Genomic DNA, 12221 nt, shown 5'->3' with positions numbered 1-12221 from the left:
GACTTCCTCCTGTGCCGGGCGGCGTAGGCCATGAGTGCCCTGTAGCGAATCGGAGGAAGCCGCAGCCACTGTAGCCTGCACCGCATGGTCGCACATGGGTACTTGTGGCGGGTTGCCTCGGGGGCGCGAGCACCTTTCTGTGCGCTAGAGCCGCGGCGCATTTATGGCGAGGTCGACAGGGGGACCCACGAGATCCGCGCTCTGATCTTCCAGTCTGCGCCCGAGGTGGGTGTTTGTCTTGTGGGCCCGGACGAGTCCGACCCCCTGCGCCCTGGGTCGGGCGAGGCGGAGTCTTGCGGCGAGGGGTCGTGCGCTCCCGACCCCAGGCCTGTGGGTTGGGCGAGGCGGAGTTTGGTCTTCAAGGGGTCGGGAACGTCCGACCCCGGGACACTGGGTCGGGCGAGGCGGAGCGTGGCTCCCCCCTCCCGTGTTGGGCCGACGGCAGTCTTTATTGCCCTAGGCAGGCTTGGGCCTTTATTATTGTTGTTTTCATGGACTTTAGGAGGTCGTTAATATTTCCCCCCAACAATATTAAATATAGACTAATTACAAAAACCAATTGCACAGATGGAGGTTAATTTGCAAGGCAAATCTATTAAGCCTAATTAGTCCACGATTTGACAATGTAGTGCTACTGCTAATGATGGATTAATTAGGCTTAATAGATTCATCTCGGGAATTAGCCTCCATCTGTGTAATTAATTTTATAATTAGTTCATGTTTAGTCCTACTAATTAGCCTCCGAATATTCGATGTGATATGAATTTTAGTCCGAATTAAAAATTCAAACATCACCTTAATTTGACATCGACGTGAAACCATATCGCTAGCAGTTAGTACATTTTTCTTCTTGGTTTCTCACGAATCACGATCAACACAACAGCACATGTAACATAATGTGGGCAGAGACTCCTTTTCTCATTGTTTCAGTATACGGTATATGTATACAATCTCTCCCCCTCTCCGATCCTCTGCTGTCCTGCCGGCGACGGCGAGGATTCCTTTTGTACTGTTTTTCGTGAATAATTCCTTTTGTACTGTGAATTCAGCTATTGGTTCGACGAGAGTCCTTCACGGGCTCCGTTTCGTAACAACAATCGACGTCTGTGTCACCGAGCATTTATAGTTGGCCGTTTGGCCCGCGGCCCGTGAGCCGCCCACGACACGCCATTTTAGTCCGGTCCAGGTACGGCCCCGCACGGCGGCCTTGCAGGCCGGGCTGGCCCAGCCTACACCACGAGCCGGGCTTGGGCTGCTGCCTTAGCCCGTGCGGCCTATTTAGCCCGTGGGACAGCAACGGGCGGTTTGGCTCACCTCCGTGTCCATCTAAAACTAGTGGACTGCTCCTCCTAAACTAACCCTATCTGCTTCACGGCACCTTCATCCCACCGATCGTCACCTCCCTCGTGACTCACCCTTCCCTCGCGACCGCCGCGTCCCCCCGTCCCTCGTCCTCCGCTTCCTCACGACTCCCCGGCGGCCTCCTCCCATGGCGAAGCCGGCCGCCTCCTCCTGCGGTCCTCCGTCGCCTCCCCTACGGCCTTGCCCCCAGCTGCCTCTTCCCGCGACGGAGCCGGCCGCCTCCTCCCACGGCCCTTCGCCGCCTCCCCCACCCCTGGCGGCCTCCACCTACCCCCGGTCACCTCCTCCCGCGGCCCTTCACCGCCTCCCCGCACCCCTTCGTCGATGCAAGTCCCTGCTGGCTACTGCTGTACTGCTGCTCCGATTTGGTGGTGATTTTGACGTGATTTGGTGGTGGCATCGCCGATTGGGGGGAATGCAGGCTGCGGTGGGGATTGGAAAAATGCAAGAGCTGGAGCCGTGCCGTGGGCCGGCACGAGCACGGCCAGGCCGCTAAGGCCCGCCAGGCTAGTGGGCTAGCATGGCCCGCCTAATAAGGCAGCAGGTTGAGCTTGGGCCGCTCCTTCAACACGTGGGCTGGCCTGACCCGGCATGGTTACTGTACGGATCTAAACAGGCGGGTCTAATTGGGCTCGTGCTAGGCCGGGCCGGACCGCCGTTTGGCCATCTATACGAGCAGTCTATCGAGTAATCCGATAAGAACACCACCTTACTATCGCCGTGAGCCGAACTAAGGGGGTGTTTGGGAGGCATGGGCTAAATTTTAGCCCCTGTCACATCGGATGTTTGACACTAATTAGAAGTATTAAACATAGCCTAATTACAAAACTAATTGCACAACCCCAAGGCTAAATCGCGAGACGAATCTATTAAGCCTAATTAGTTCATGATTTGACAATGTGGTACTACAGTAACCATTCGCTAATGATGGATTAATTAGGCTTAATAAATTCATCTTACGATTTAGCCTAAGGATTCTGCTATTAGTTTTATAATTAGCTTATGTTTAATCCTTCTAATTAGCATCCGAACATCCGATGTGACGGACTAAACTTCAGCGCTCGCTATCAAACATCCCCTAACTGCTTCTCCCTCCGCCGCGGCTGGTCCTCTTCGTCAAAAACAAAAGAAATCCACGGGATTTCAGCATTGAACGCAACTGCGCGAATCTGGTACGCGGCGACAGCTCGGGAATCGGCGATTAACTACGAGCGCCGCCCTGCGCCAGCCAAGAAACCGGATCCCGAGCCAAGAATCCCACCCCCGGCGATGGCGGCGTCCGGCGGCGAGGAGCGGGACCGGTCTCGGCCGGTGGTGCTGGTGACGGGGTGCTCGGACGGCGGCATCGGCCACGCGATGGCGCGCGCCTTCGCGGCGGCCGGGTGCGCTGTCGTGGCCACGGCGCGGTCGCGCGGCTCCATGCGCGACCTCCAGGGCGACCCACGGTTCCTGCTGCTGGAGCTCGACGTGCGGTCCGACGAGAGCGCGCGCGCCGCCGTCGCGGACGCGCTGCGGGAGCACGGCCGCATCGACGTGCTCGTCAACAACGCCGGGGTCCACCTCGTCGCGCCGCTCGCCGAGGTGCCCATGGATTCCTTCCACCAGGTCTTCGACACCAATGTCTATGGTACGTACTGGGAAAATTCATTTCTTTTATTCTGCTTGCTGTCTAGTACTGCACTACTGCGTTGTTTGGCCTTGCTGGTATCCCGTGATTGCGATGTTGTCGAAGGAGGACATAATTTTAGATCCCGGAATCTGAATAGGGCATTAGAGATTCATGGATTACTATGAAGTCTTTTTTTCTTTAATTGGTCCTAACTAAGGACGCTTTGTTTAGGTAGAGAGGAATAGCTATGTGAACATATTTATATGTAATTTTAATTTCTTAAACAGTGAATTTTATTTCATCACTTGGGAAACTGGACATTGTGCTTCAGAATTTGAGTGCTTGTTAGCAAAAGATTGGTTAAGATTTAGGTCATCCTTATGTCTAGTTGTGTACGGTCCAATTTCAAATCATATTAAAGGGTCCTGTGGTCAGATTTCTTTGACACAGAGAAGGGATCTTGGATTTCATAAACACAGCATTTAGTAAAATCTGAACCTGTAAAGTCAGGAGTTCAAGTAGAACCCCTCTTCTGTCATCACTAGCAAAACTTGTGGTCAATATGAAGATGTTAGATTTAAGCGGAGTTATAAAATTGTCTCTCAGGCTATGTGCTCCATTGGATCTCTTTTCTAATGGTGGAAAGGATAACCTCTTAAACTGTGAAGTTTTTGAAAGCACAAGACTGCCAACTATTAGCTTTTCTATGTCATCATGGAGGTTAATTTTTTCAACCAAAGTGACTGGATGTAATTCCACTTACTATTTAACCTAGTTGAGCTGTTGAAGAATTGAATAGTTTGTTGACTTCAGTTGATGTGCTTGGATGGCTCACATTTTACTTCTTTTCAGATACTATTATGTTCAGATGTTCTGATACAATATTGATTTTATTGCAGTATATAACTTTTGCCCCTTTTCGCTGTAGGTGCAATGAGGATGATTCAAGCTGTTATTCCTCACATGATGGAGACAAGAAAAGGTACAATTGTGAATGTTGGAAGTATTGCTGCTATGGCACCTGGACCATGGGCTGGTGTGTATTCAGCATCAAAAGCTGCTCTTCATGCATTGAGTGACTCACTAAGGTTTGTGAATAGTATTACCTATTCTTATATTGACATCTTTATTTCAGCATCAAAACCTGGAGCCAAGGATCACAGGGATCTAATTGGCTATGCTATGTTTGTGAAAGAGAGTTTGCTAGTTTGCTTTAGGGTCAGTCAGTTGTATATAGGCTTAATTATTGGGATATTGCTTCTAAATACCCTGTTTTAAATCTAAAAACTCTGAATTTAACTGTTGGGAAATAAATAACAGAGACAGTAGCATACTAGCATTGGGTATTATTTTTGTATTTATTAATGATGTGTTTATGTGATTCCTTCATCATTGCTCTCAAGCATCACATCAGATAATTTGATCATGTGGCAAGATCCCAACAACAATTGTGTTAGTTTCCAATATTTATTGTTGTACTGCTCCATGGCTGGCTGCTTGTTATGTTTTTTTTTATACATGGTTTGTGGCTTCTGTTTCACTGCAGGGTTTTCTTTATACATGGTTTTTTCCATACTTCTTCCTTCCATAGCTGTTATCCTAACTCGATAGAAACTCTTCACTGCAGGGTTGAACTAAAAAGCTTCGGCATAAATGTGATGATTGTTGCCCCTGGAGGAACAAAGTCGAATCTTGGGGATAAGTCTGCAGCGAAGTATGATCAAATGCATGAGTGGAAGTACTACAAGAAGTATGAGGAATCACTCCGAGCCAGGACTGACGTCTCCCAGGGCCCTGGGTCTACTCCAGCATCAGAGCTTGCAAAGAAGGTGGTTGCATTGGCTCTGAAGAAGAATCCTCCAGCTTTCTTCGCTTACGGCCAGTTCACTGCTGTTCTGTCCACGTTGTATTACGCGCCACTTTGCCTTAGAGATTACTTCTACAGGCTGGTCATGAAATGCTAGTGCCTGGAAGTATAGGATGGTTGTACTTGTACATTGCGGCTCAGGCCCGGTTCAGTTCGTAGTACTCGTATCCTAATTACCATATTTATAGGGTATTTGTAACCACAAAAGTTCATACACATTGATATGGACAGCTCTAATTTTTTCCTTGGTCGCGAGTGAAAAGTTCATGGTTGTGACACATTGATATTGTAGCTGCACAAGTAGCTGATATCCTTTGGTTGTCTGGTGCTTTGCTAATATTCTTGAATTTCTCTTCCTTGAATAAAGTTGCCATAAGCTTCTTGTACAGAATGAACACCAGCTTCTTGTACAATTTGAAGTGCAAAAACTCAAGAACAAAAAAATGCAAAAGATCTATGTCACGCTGAAGTGTCGTCTCGGCCGGCGCCGGAGGACGGCGGGTACTCCTATATGCCATCTCCAAAGGTTAAAAAAAGATATCGCAGTCGCAGGTACGGGCCACAGTAACGGCCTAACGGGAGTCCTACGACAGCTACGAGTCCATCCCTCTCGCCACAGAGGCAGTGACACAGGCAGGCAGCCAGGACCAGGCCACGCCCCGAATCAAGAGTGGGAGGCTGCCGTCCACGTGGCGTCCGGCAGCGCGGCAGAATCCGATGGCGCGCGCTCCCCATTGGCCGGTGCCCTATCCATCCTACCGCCCCCGAGATTTCCCGCGCCCTCTTGTGGCTGCTCCGCGCCGCGCACGCCACGATTAAATATCAAACCACCGTGACGTGCCCACCAGACCACCCGCCGCCAGCCAGCCACAAACTCTGCCACGGGAAGGACCTGACCCCGTCACCAGGCCATGGCGCTCGCGTCCACCTCCGCCGCGGCCGTGCTCAAGACCCCGTTCCTCGGGGCCAGGCACGCGCTCGCCAATGCCGCTTCCGTCGCCGCCGCCAAGCCCGCGCCGCGCCGCGCGCTCGTCGTCGCCGCGGCCGCCGCCAAGAAGTCGTGGATCCCCGCCTTCAAGAGCGACGCCGAGTTCATCAACCCGCCATGGCTCGATGGCTCGTAAGTTATCTCTACCTCTTCTTGCTTTCCTGATCTGAGAGGGAAGCTGGAGCTGGAACCGGAACTGACGCCGGTTTTCCTCATATGCCAGACTCCCCGGTGACTTCGGCTTCGACCCACTGGGCCTGGGCAAGGACCCGGCGTTCCTCAAGTGGTACCGCGAGGCGGAGCTGATCCACGGGCGGTGGGCGATGGCCGCCGTGCTGGGCATCTTCGTCGGCCAGGCGTGGAGCGGCATCCCCTGGTTCGAGGCCGGCGCCGACCCGGGCGCCATCGCACCCTTCTCCTTCGGCTCCCTCCTCGGCACGCAGCTGCTGCTCATGGGGTGGGTCGAATCCAAGCGGTGGGTCGACTTCTTCAACCCGGACTCGCAGTCCGTCGAGTGGGCCACCCCATGGTCCCGCACCGCCGAGAACTTCGCCAACTTCACCGGCGACCAGGGATACCCCGGCGGCAAGTTCTTCGACCCGCTCGGCCTCGCCGGCACCGTCAAGGACGGCGTCTACATCCCCGACACCGAGAAGCTCGAGCGGCTCAAGCTGGCCGAGATCAAGCACGCCCGCATCGCCATGCTCGCCATGCTCACCTTCTACTTCGAGGCCGGACAGGGCAAGACGCCGCTCGGCGCGCTCGGCCTATAATTCGCCACCGCGACCCTGCCGTCTGTACTTGTACTCATCGATCGAATCGGCCGAGTTAGTTCACGATTGCGCGCGCGGTTAGGGGACGTACTGCTGCATCAGATCAGACGCATGCATCAATGGACCTTGCATGGGATTGATTGGGTGATTGGAGGCTAAAGAAGAGCGCGTAGCAGCAAATGTATCTGTGTTCGTGACTTCTTTTGGGTGGTGTGCGTGAACCAAATGGGGAGTTCTTTTTTTCCATGTATGTACCATGTAATATAGTCCGGATCGATTTCTGGAATCAATTAAGGCAGGATGAGTGAGGACATTTCGTTGATCTCTTAGAACAACATTGCTTGTTATTGGATCTTTTTTTAGCCACTTGTTGTCGGTTTTGTTAGAACAATGCTAGATGTATGTCGACTCATTCAGGGAGGCAAAGTCTGTTGAATTTCTTAACTTTGGTTTGATTGTAGATTCCATGCGACCATTTTCTCGGACGAGACCACCCCATTTCTTCATGTAGCCTTTTTCTTCGACGACCTGCACCATTTTCAGTCTTTGGCGAGCTCTAACAACGATTGAGGTAATGTCCAGCTATAGAGGATATAGCAACAATGGTGATGGACTGATGGTTGGCAGGCGGGATAGTGTGGTCGTAGGGGTTAAAAATGGCCATGGTGGTGGAGGACAGCCGGTTGGACAATAATACTAGTGGTGGGGGAAGACAGACGTTGAAGTGATTAGCAAGGGAGTGGTTTGTGGAAGAAAATCGGATGGAATAATTCACCCCGTGCCACAGAATGTTCCTAAAATTCCTTATATTATGCCATTGCTCGTGGCAATGACTTGTGGGACCTGGACCCGCATGCCACTGGAAGGTGGAAGTTGAGAAGAGCGCGGAGCGGGGAGAGAGAAGAACAATGATATGTGCGTATGATGGACAGTGATGGCGATGGTAGATCCATGGACCTCATTGGTAACAGGCTAACAGCAGGAGGTGGCACCATGGTGCGCAGGGTTGGCAAATGGGAATGAAAAGGCAAGTGTCTTGCGTGGTGATCGAGGGCGGCCCGATCTCTCAATAGTTTGAACGGAGAGATCTTTTCTTATCATATTTGGTATGTTTTAACTTTTGACTAATCTTTGCGCAGATTTGGTATATTTGACTCGAGCGTTTCCGTCCCTTCCACATTCGATATTCCCCTCTCCTTCTCCCCCACATCTTCTCCAGCTCTAGCAAGGATAGGTTTGGGAGTAGGGAAGGGTTTCTCAATAAGAAAATTTCGAGTTATTAGCGGGAAGGGCTAGGGTGGAGGACAAACACCAGAGCGTGCAAGAAAAAATATTGAGGAAGAAGAAATGGTGAAAATAGTAGTTGTTTGTCGGAGCAGCAAAGGCGCCACTAAGTGTTTGAAGGGGGTGTGGGAGTACGTGTTGAAAGAAAGTCCACAGATAGGATCGGAATGTAGATGATTCGTATTGGAGACATGTTAACATGGTAAAGGATAGTGACATCCTGCATCCATTCTTAAATATATGATATTTAGAACAAGCTAATTAATTTAGAATTAAATTAATTAATTTCTTCTAAATATTATATACTTTTGAATGGATGGAGTAATCTAATGATGAAAGTTATCGGAGACGAGAGGAAGATAGAGGTAGGCGCTCACCGGCGGGAAACGGCTCTGGCGGAGAATGAAAACACTGGAGCAAGACGTACACAGTGAAATGGTCTCGTCGTCGTCGTCCTCCTGTTTGACTAAGGCGGTTGCTTGATTGCATCAGCTGAATGCCGTATTGTGCCAAATAAACTATACCTAGGTGACGCAAGCAAGATAGTTCATTGGACGCCACTGAAGCCAAGAAAATGTGGCGGGGAACTAGCTGGTACACCGAACTGGTGCTTCTTCTGGTACCTGACAAGGTCCTATGTTTATCTGACACCTCGGAACGAACAAACTAATTAGAATTCTTGATATGGAATTCTTGATACATACCTCCTACGTCCCAGAAAGGATGGAATTGTCAAGTTTCAATGTGAGATTAGCAGAGATGCGAAATTATGTATGTACCCTGCTCTCCATCATTGCATCTAGACTTACTGGAGAATTCTTTACAAGTTCATTGCATCTAATGCCTAAGACACCAGGCAACTAGGGTGACAACAGCCACGCAGCATACACGACCACATTTTTTACAAATGGAAGTACAACAGAAGCTAAAATAACCATGACCACACATTTTAAATTTTCATTTGGCGCTAGTTTGTCATACTACAAAAGCACGGTGGCCACCAGGTAACTCTTCCTCCCATCTCCTTTCATTTCCTGCTCACGGCGTAGAGTGCTCCAGCTCCCATGATTTTTGATCTCAACTCAGAACCACCAGATCAGGGAGAGCCCTTCACTGACATGACATGAATAAGGAGCCACCAGATGAACTACCAATCCCCATCCATGAAGCCTTACCAGACCTGAATGAAGGGCACCGGAGGAGGAACAACCCTTCCAAATCCATCAAGCACAGGAAGCACAACTTGCTGGAGGTGAGATTGCTGGAGGGAAAAATGAAGCAATCAGTTCAGGTAAGTTCTTTCATGATTTCATCTCTATAATTGTTACGAGTACAAGAATGAAATTGGCTATCTACATTTGTACTTACCTCATTGTAGTGCACGCTGATGATGAACAACATCAACCTAATCTGGATGGAGGTGTCATACATGACCTCAATGTACATCCTACTGATGATGAGCACCAAGCAGTTAGAGAGGTCATACCTGACCTCAATGTGCATCCTACTAACGATGAGCACCAAACTGTTGGAGAGGCCATACCTGACCTCAATATGCGGCCTACTTATGATGAACACCAAGCACATGGAGAGGCCATACCAGACCTTAATGTGCAACCTACTCATATTGAACAGCAAGCAGATGGAGATGTCGCCTTTGATGTTCTTGATGAACAAGATGATTTTTATCTCAATTTACTAGTTCCTGGCCAACACGAAGAAATGCAACAGAGTATGATCAGTAACCTACACTAATCTTCTTTGTTTTTCATAATTATGCACAACAATTTTATTTTTAATCAATAGCAGCCAACCTTGGTTAATTTAAACATGGAATGCGAGATAGAAATATGATTGATTCCAAAATTTATTGAACCAAATAGGCATAATAGTCTGTGTTTTACAAATGCATATATTATGTGAATGGCCAATATGCGCTACACAACTAATCTGTAGTTTTTTTAGTAAGTGATGCCTACTTCGAGGCCATGGAGGAGGACATGCACGAGTATGGTGTCCACACTGAGGAAATGGACATTGTCTTCAACCAAGATGAGCTGCATGACTCAAGCAATGAACATGGACATGGAAATGCAAATGTTCGCACTAGGTCAAAAGATCTTACCCCAACTCAAATTGTCTTCAACCAAGACGAGCTGCATGACTCAAGCAATGAACGTGGACATGGAAATGCAAATGTTCGCACTAGGTCAAAAGATCTTACCCCAACTCAAATTGTCTTCAACCAAGACGAGCTGCATGACTCAAGCAATGAACGTGGACATGGAAATGCAAATGTTCACACTAGGTCTTACCCCAACTCAAAAATAACAAATATATGAAGCTTTGCTTGAGAGAAGTGTCAATGGAAAACTAAGAAAAAACAGTACAAACAGGGTTGCTGAATTATTCAATGTCTATTGATCAGCGGTGTGGAGGATTTGGAAGCGTGCAAAGCAATGCCATGCTAATGGACTACCACTTGATATCGGTTCTAGAAAGCCCAAGAACTATGGCTGAAAAAAGGTTGAAGTTGACCTATCATAGGTTCAAACAAAAGCACATTACATAGGTTGTTCAAACAAGGACTCCTAAGACGACACTCTAACACAATAAAGCCATATTTAACGGAATCGAACAAAAAGGAAAGATTGCGGTGGTGTGTTTCAATGCTAGATCCACGTAGATTGCAAACTGAACCAAAGTTTATTGAAATGGGTAAGATCATCCACCTGGATGAGAAGTGGTACAATGCCACAAAATGGGATACGACCTATTACTTGCATTCGGATGAGGATGAGCCACACCGGACTGTCCCCAACAAGAATGCCATTGGAAATGTGATGTTCTTAACTGTAGTTGCCAAGCCTAGGTATGACGATGAAGGTAATTGCACATTTGATGGCAAGCTAGGCATCTGGCCTTTAATAAGAAAGGTAGACGAACCTACATGCTTCATATCAATTAGTTTATGTTATGTGTTCACAAAGGTAACTTGTGTGCCATTATACGTAGGAACCCGCTAAAAGAAGAAGTGGTAACAGATCAAGGGGGACTATGAGATGGTACCTGATTAGTAAAGTCCTATGCGCCATCAAAACTCGTTGGCCTCGAGAAGATGCAGGGAAACTATTTGGATTCAACAGGATAATGCTAGAACTCATGTCCCGGTTGATGATGAAGACTTTGCAAGAGCAGCAGCCCAAACTAGGTTTGACATCCACCTCATCAACCAACCCCCTAATTCCCCTGATATGAATGTCTTAGATCTAAGATTTTATGCTTCCCTTCAATTGAAGATAGATACAACAACCTCTACAAATTTGGATGAACTGATTGCAAATGTCAAGAACAAATTTCAAAATTATGATGTAAATGATCTGAGAAATGTCTTCCTCACATTACAAGAATGCTTGATTGAGGTGATGAAGGCTGGTAGAGGGAACAAATACAAGATCCCTCACATGAACAAAGAAAGGCTTGAGATCCTAGGCCTCCTTCCCAGATCCCTGAATTGTGATCGTCAACTATATGAGAGTGTGATGGAGTCCCTGGGTACTTAGTTGCTTTAGGATTATGTAGTATAGTCATTTTGCTCCCATGTATTGGTACTGTCATGGCAATGTAATATCAATGTGGTCCTGGTATGAGCCATGTAATGGTTGTGTAATGCCTAGCTGCTGTAGTTTTATAACTTGGTCAATGTACTGCTACTGTGATACTCAGTTAGGACCACCACCTATATTTATCAAATTGGGTAACATTTCATAAACGTGCAAATGGTGTAGTAACACATCAATCGGTTGCAGTAACATATCTATCACACAGCATCATTAGTTCACATCTCACCTAACAACATCATTAGTTCACATCGCACCTAACATCATTAGTTTACATGCCACGTAACAGGGGTGCATGATGCCACATCAAAAGCACTATCCGACATCAAAAGCAGTTCATCAGCATACATAAACCAACAACAGATACACTATGGTTTGAAGAAGATAGGTACCAGGATCTTGTACATGATGACAAATTCGTCGTGGAAGAGTAGATCCATGTTGGCAAGCACTGCCAATGCTTGCACCTCTGGGGTCAGGTTCATGGTGGCAGCCATTTCGGCAGCTTTTTTGGCGACCACCTAAACGACGCCTAGAGAACCCTCAGCAGCCAGCTCCACACCATCGGCAACTATGTTCGTGTCCAAGACATCCGTGCTCGTAGGGAGGTCAGCAGCGGCCTCTGCACTGCTCACCTCCACCTCCCTGACGGAGTCTTACCAACTATGTGATTCAGCTTCCCAGCATCGCCACTGTTGCACAACTTCGCGCCTTCCTT

General features: G+C 48.2%; 2 protein-coding genes and 1 pseudogene across 2 annotated transcripts; all 3 read left to right on the top strand.

Annotated features, from left to right (window-relative positions):
• The first annotated feature begins 2454 nt into the window (after window positions 1–2454).
• LOC117862642 (short-chain dehydrogenase PC-15) lies at window positions 2455–5116 on the top strand. Its single transcript, XM_034746142.2, has 3 exons — window positions 2455–2989; window positions 3900–4059; window positions 4599–5116. Exons 1-3 carry the CDS (start codon window positions 2632–2634, stop codon window positions 4933–4935), a joined length of 855 nt encoding a protein of 284 aa, XP_034602033.1. The 5' UTR covers window positions 2455–2631; the 3' UTR covers window positions 4936–5116.
• Window positions 5117–5672: 556 nt separating this feature from the next.
• Window positions 5673–6921, top strand: LOC117865469 (chlorophyll a-b binding protein CP24 10B, chloroplastic). Its single transcript, XM_034749682.2, has 2 exons — window positions 5673–5958; window positions 6050–6921. Exons 1-2 carry the CDS (start codon window positions 5750–5752, stop codon window positions 6597–6599), a joined length of 759 nt encoding a protein of 252 aa, XP_034605573.1. The 5' UTR covers window positions 5673–5749; the 3' UTR covers window positions 6600–6921.
• Window positions 6922–9871: 2950 nt separating this feature from the next.
• Window positions 9872–11501, top strand: LOC140223469 (uncharacterized; annotated as a pseudogene).
• The last annotated feature ends 720 nt before the right edge of the window (window positions 11502–12221 follow it).

Source organism: Setaria viridis, chromosome 7 (assembly GCF_005286985.2).
Source record: "Setaria viridis chromosome 7, Setaria_viridis_v4.0, whole genome shotgun sequence".
NCBI classification, from domain to species: Eukaryota; Viridiplantae; Streptophyta; class Magnoliopsida; order Poales; family Poaceae; genus Setaria; species Setaria viridis.
Note: the sequence above shows the minus strand (reverse complement) of the source record. Positions and strands in the feature narration are given on the sequence as shown.

Excerpts from the sequence above, each read along its gene's own strand:
- LOC117865469 (XM_034749682.2), top strand. The coding sequence starts at position 5,750 with ATGGCGCTCGCGTCCACCTCCGCCGCGGCCGTGCTCAAGACCCCGTTC. Across the intron at positions 5,959-6,049 it reads CCGCCATGGCTCGATGGCTC|ACTCCCCGGTGACTTCGGCT; the intron begins GTAAGTTATCTC and ends CTCATATGCCAG.
- LOC117862642 (XM_034746142.2), top strand. The coding sequence starts at position 2,632 with ATGGCGGCGTCCGGCGGCGAGGAGCGGGACCGGTCTCGGCCGGTGGTG. Across the intron at positions 2,990-3,899 it reads CTTCGACACCAATGTCTATG|GTGCAATGAGGATGATTCAA; the intron begins GTACGTACTGGG and ends TTTTCGCTGTAG. Across the intron at positions 4,060-4,598 it reads GCATTGAGTGACTCACTAAG|GGTTGAACTAAAAAGCTTCG; the intron begins GTTTGTGAATAG and ends TCTTCACTGCAG.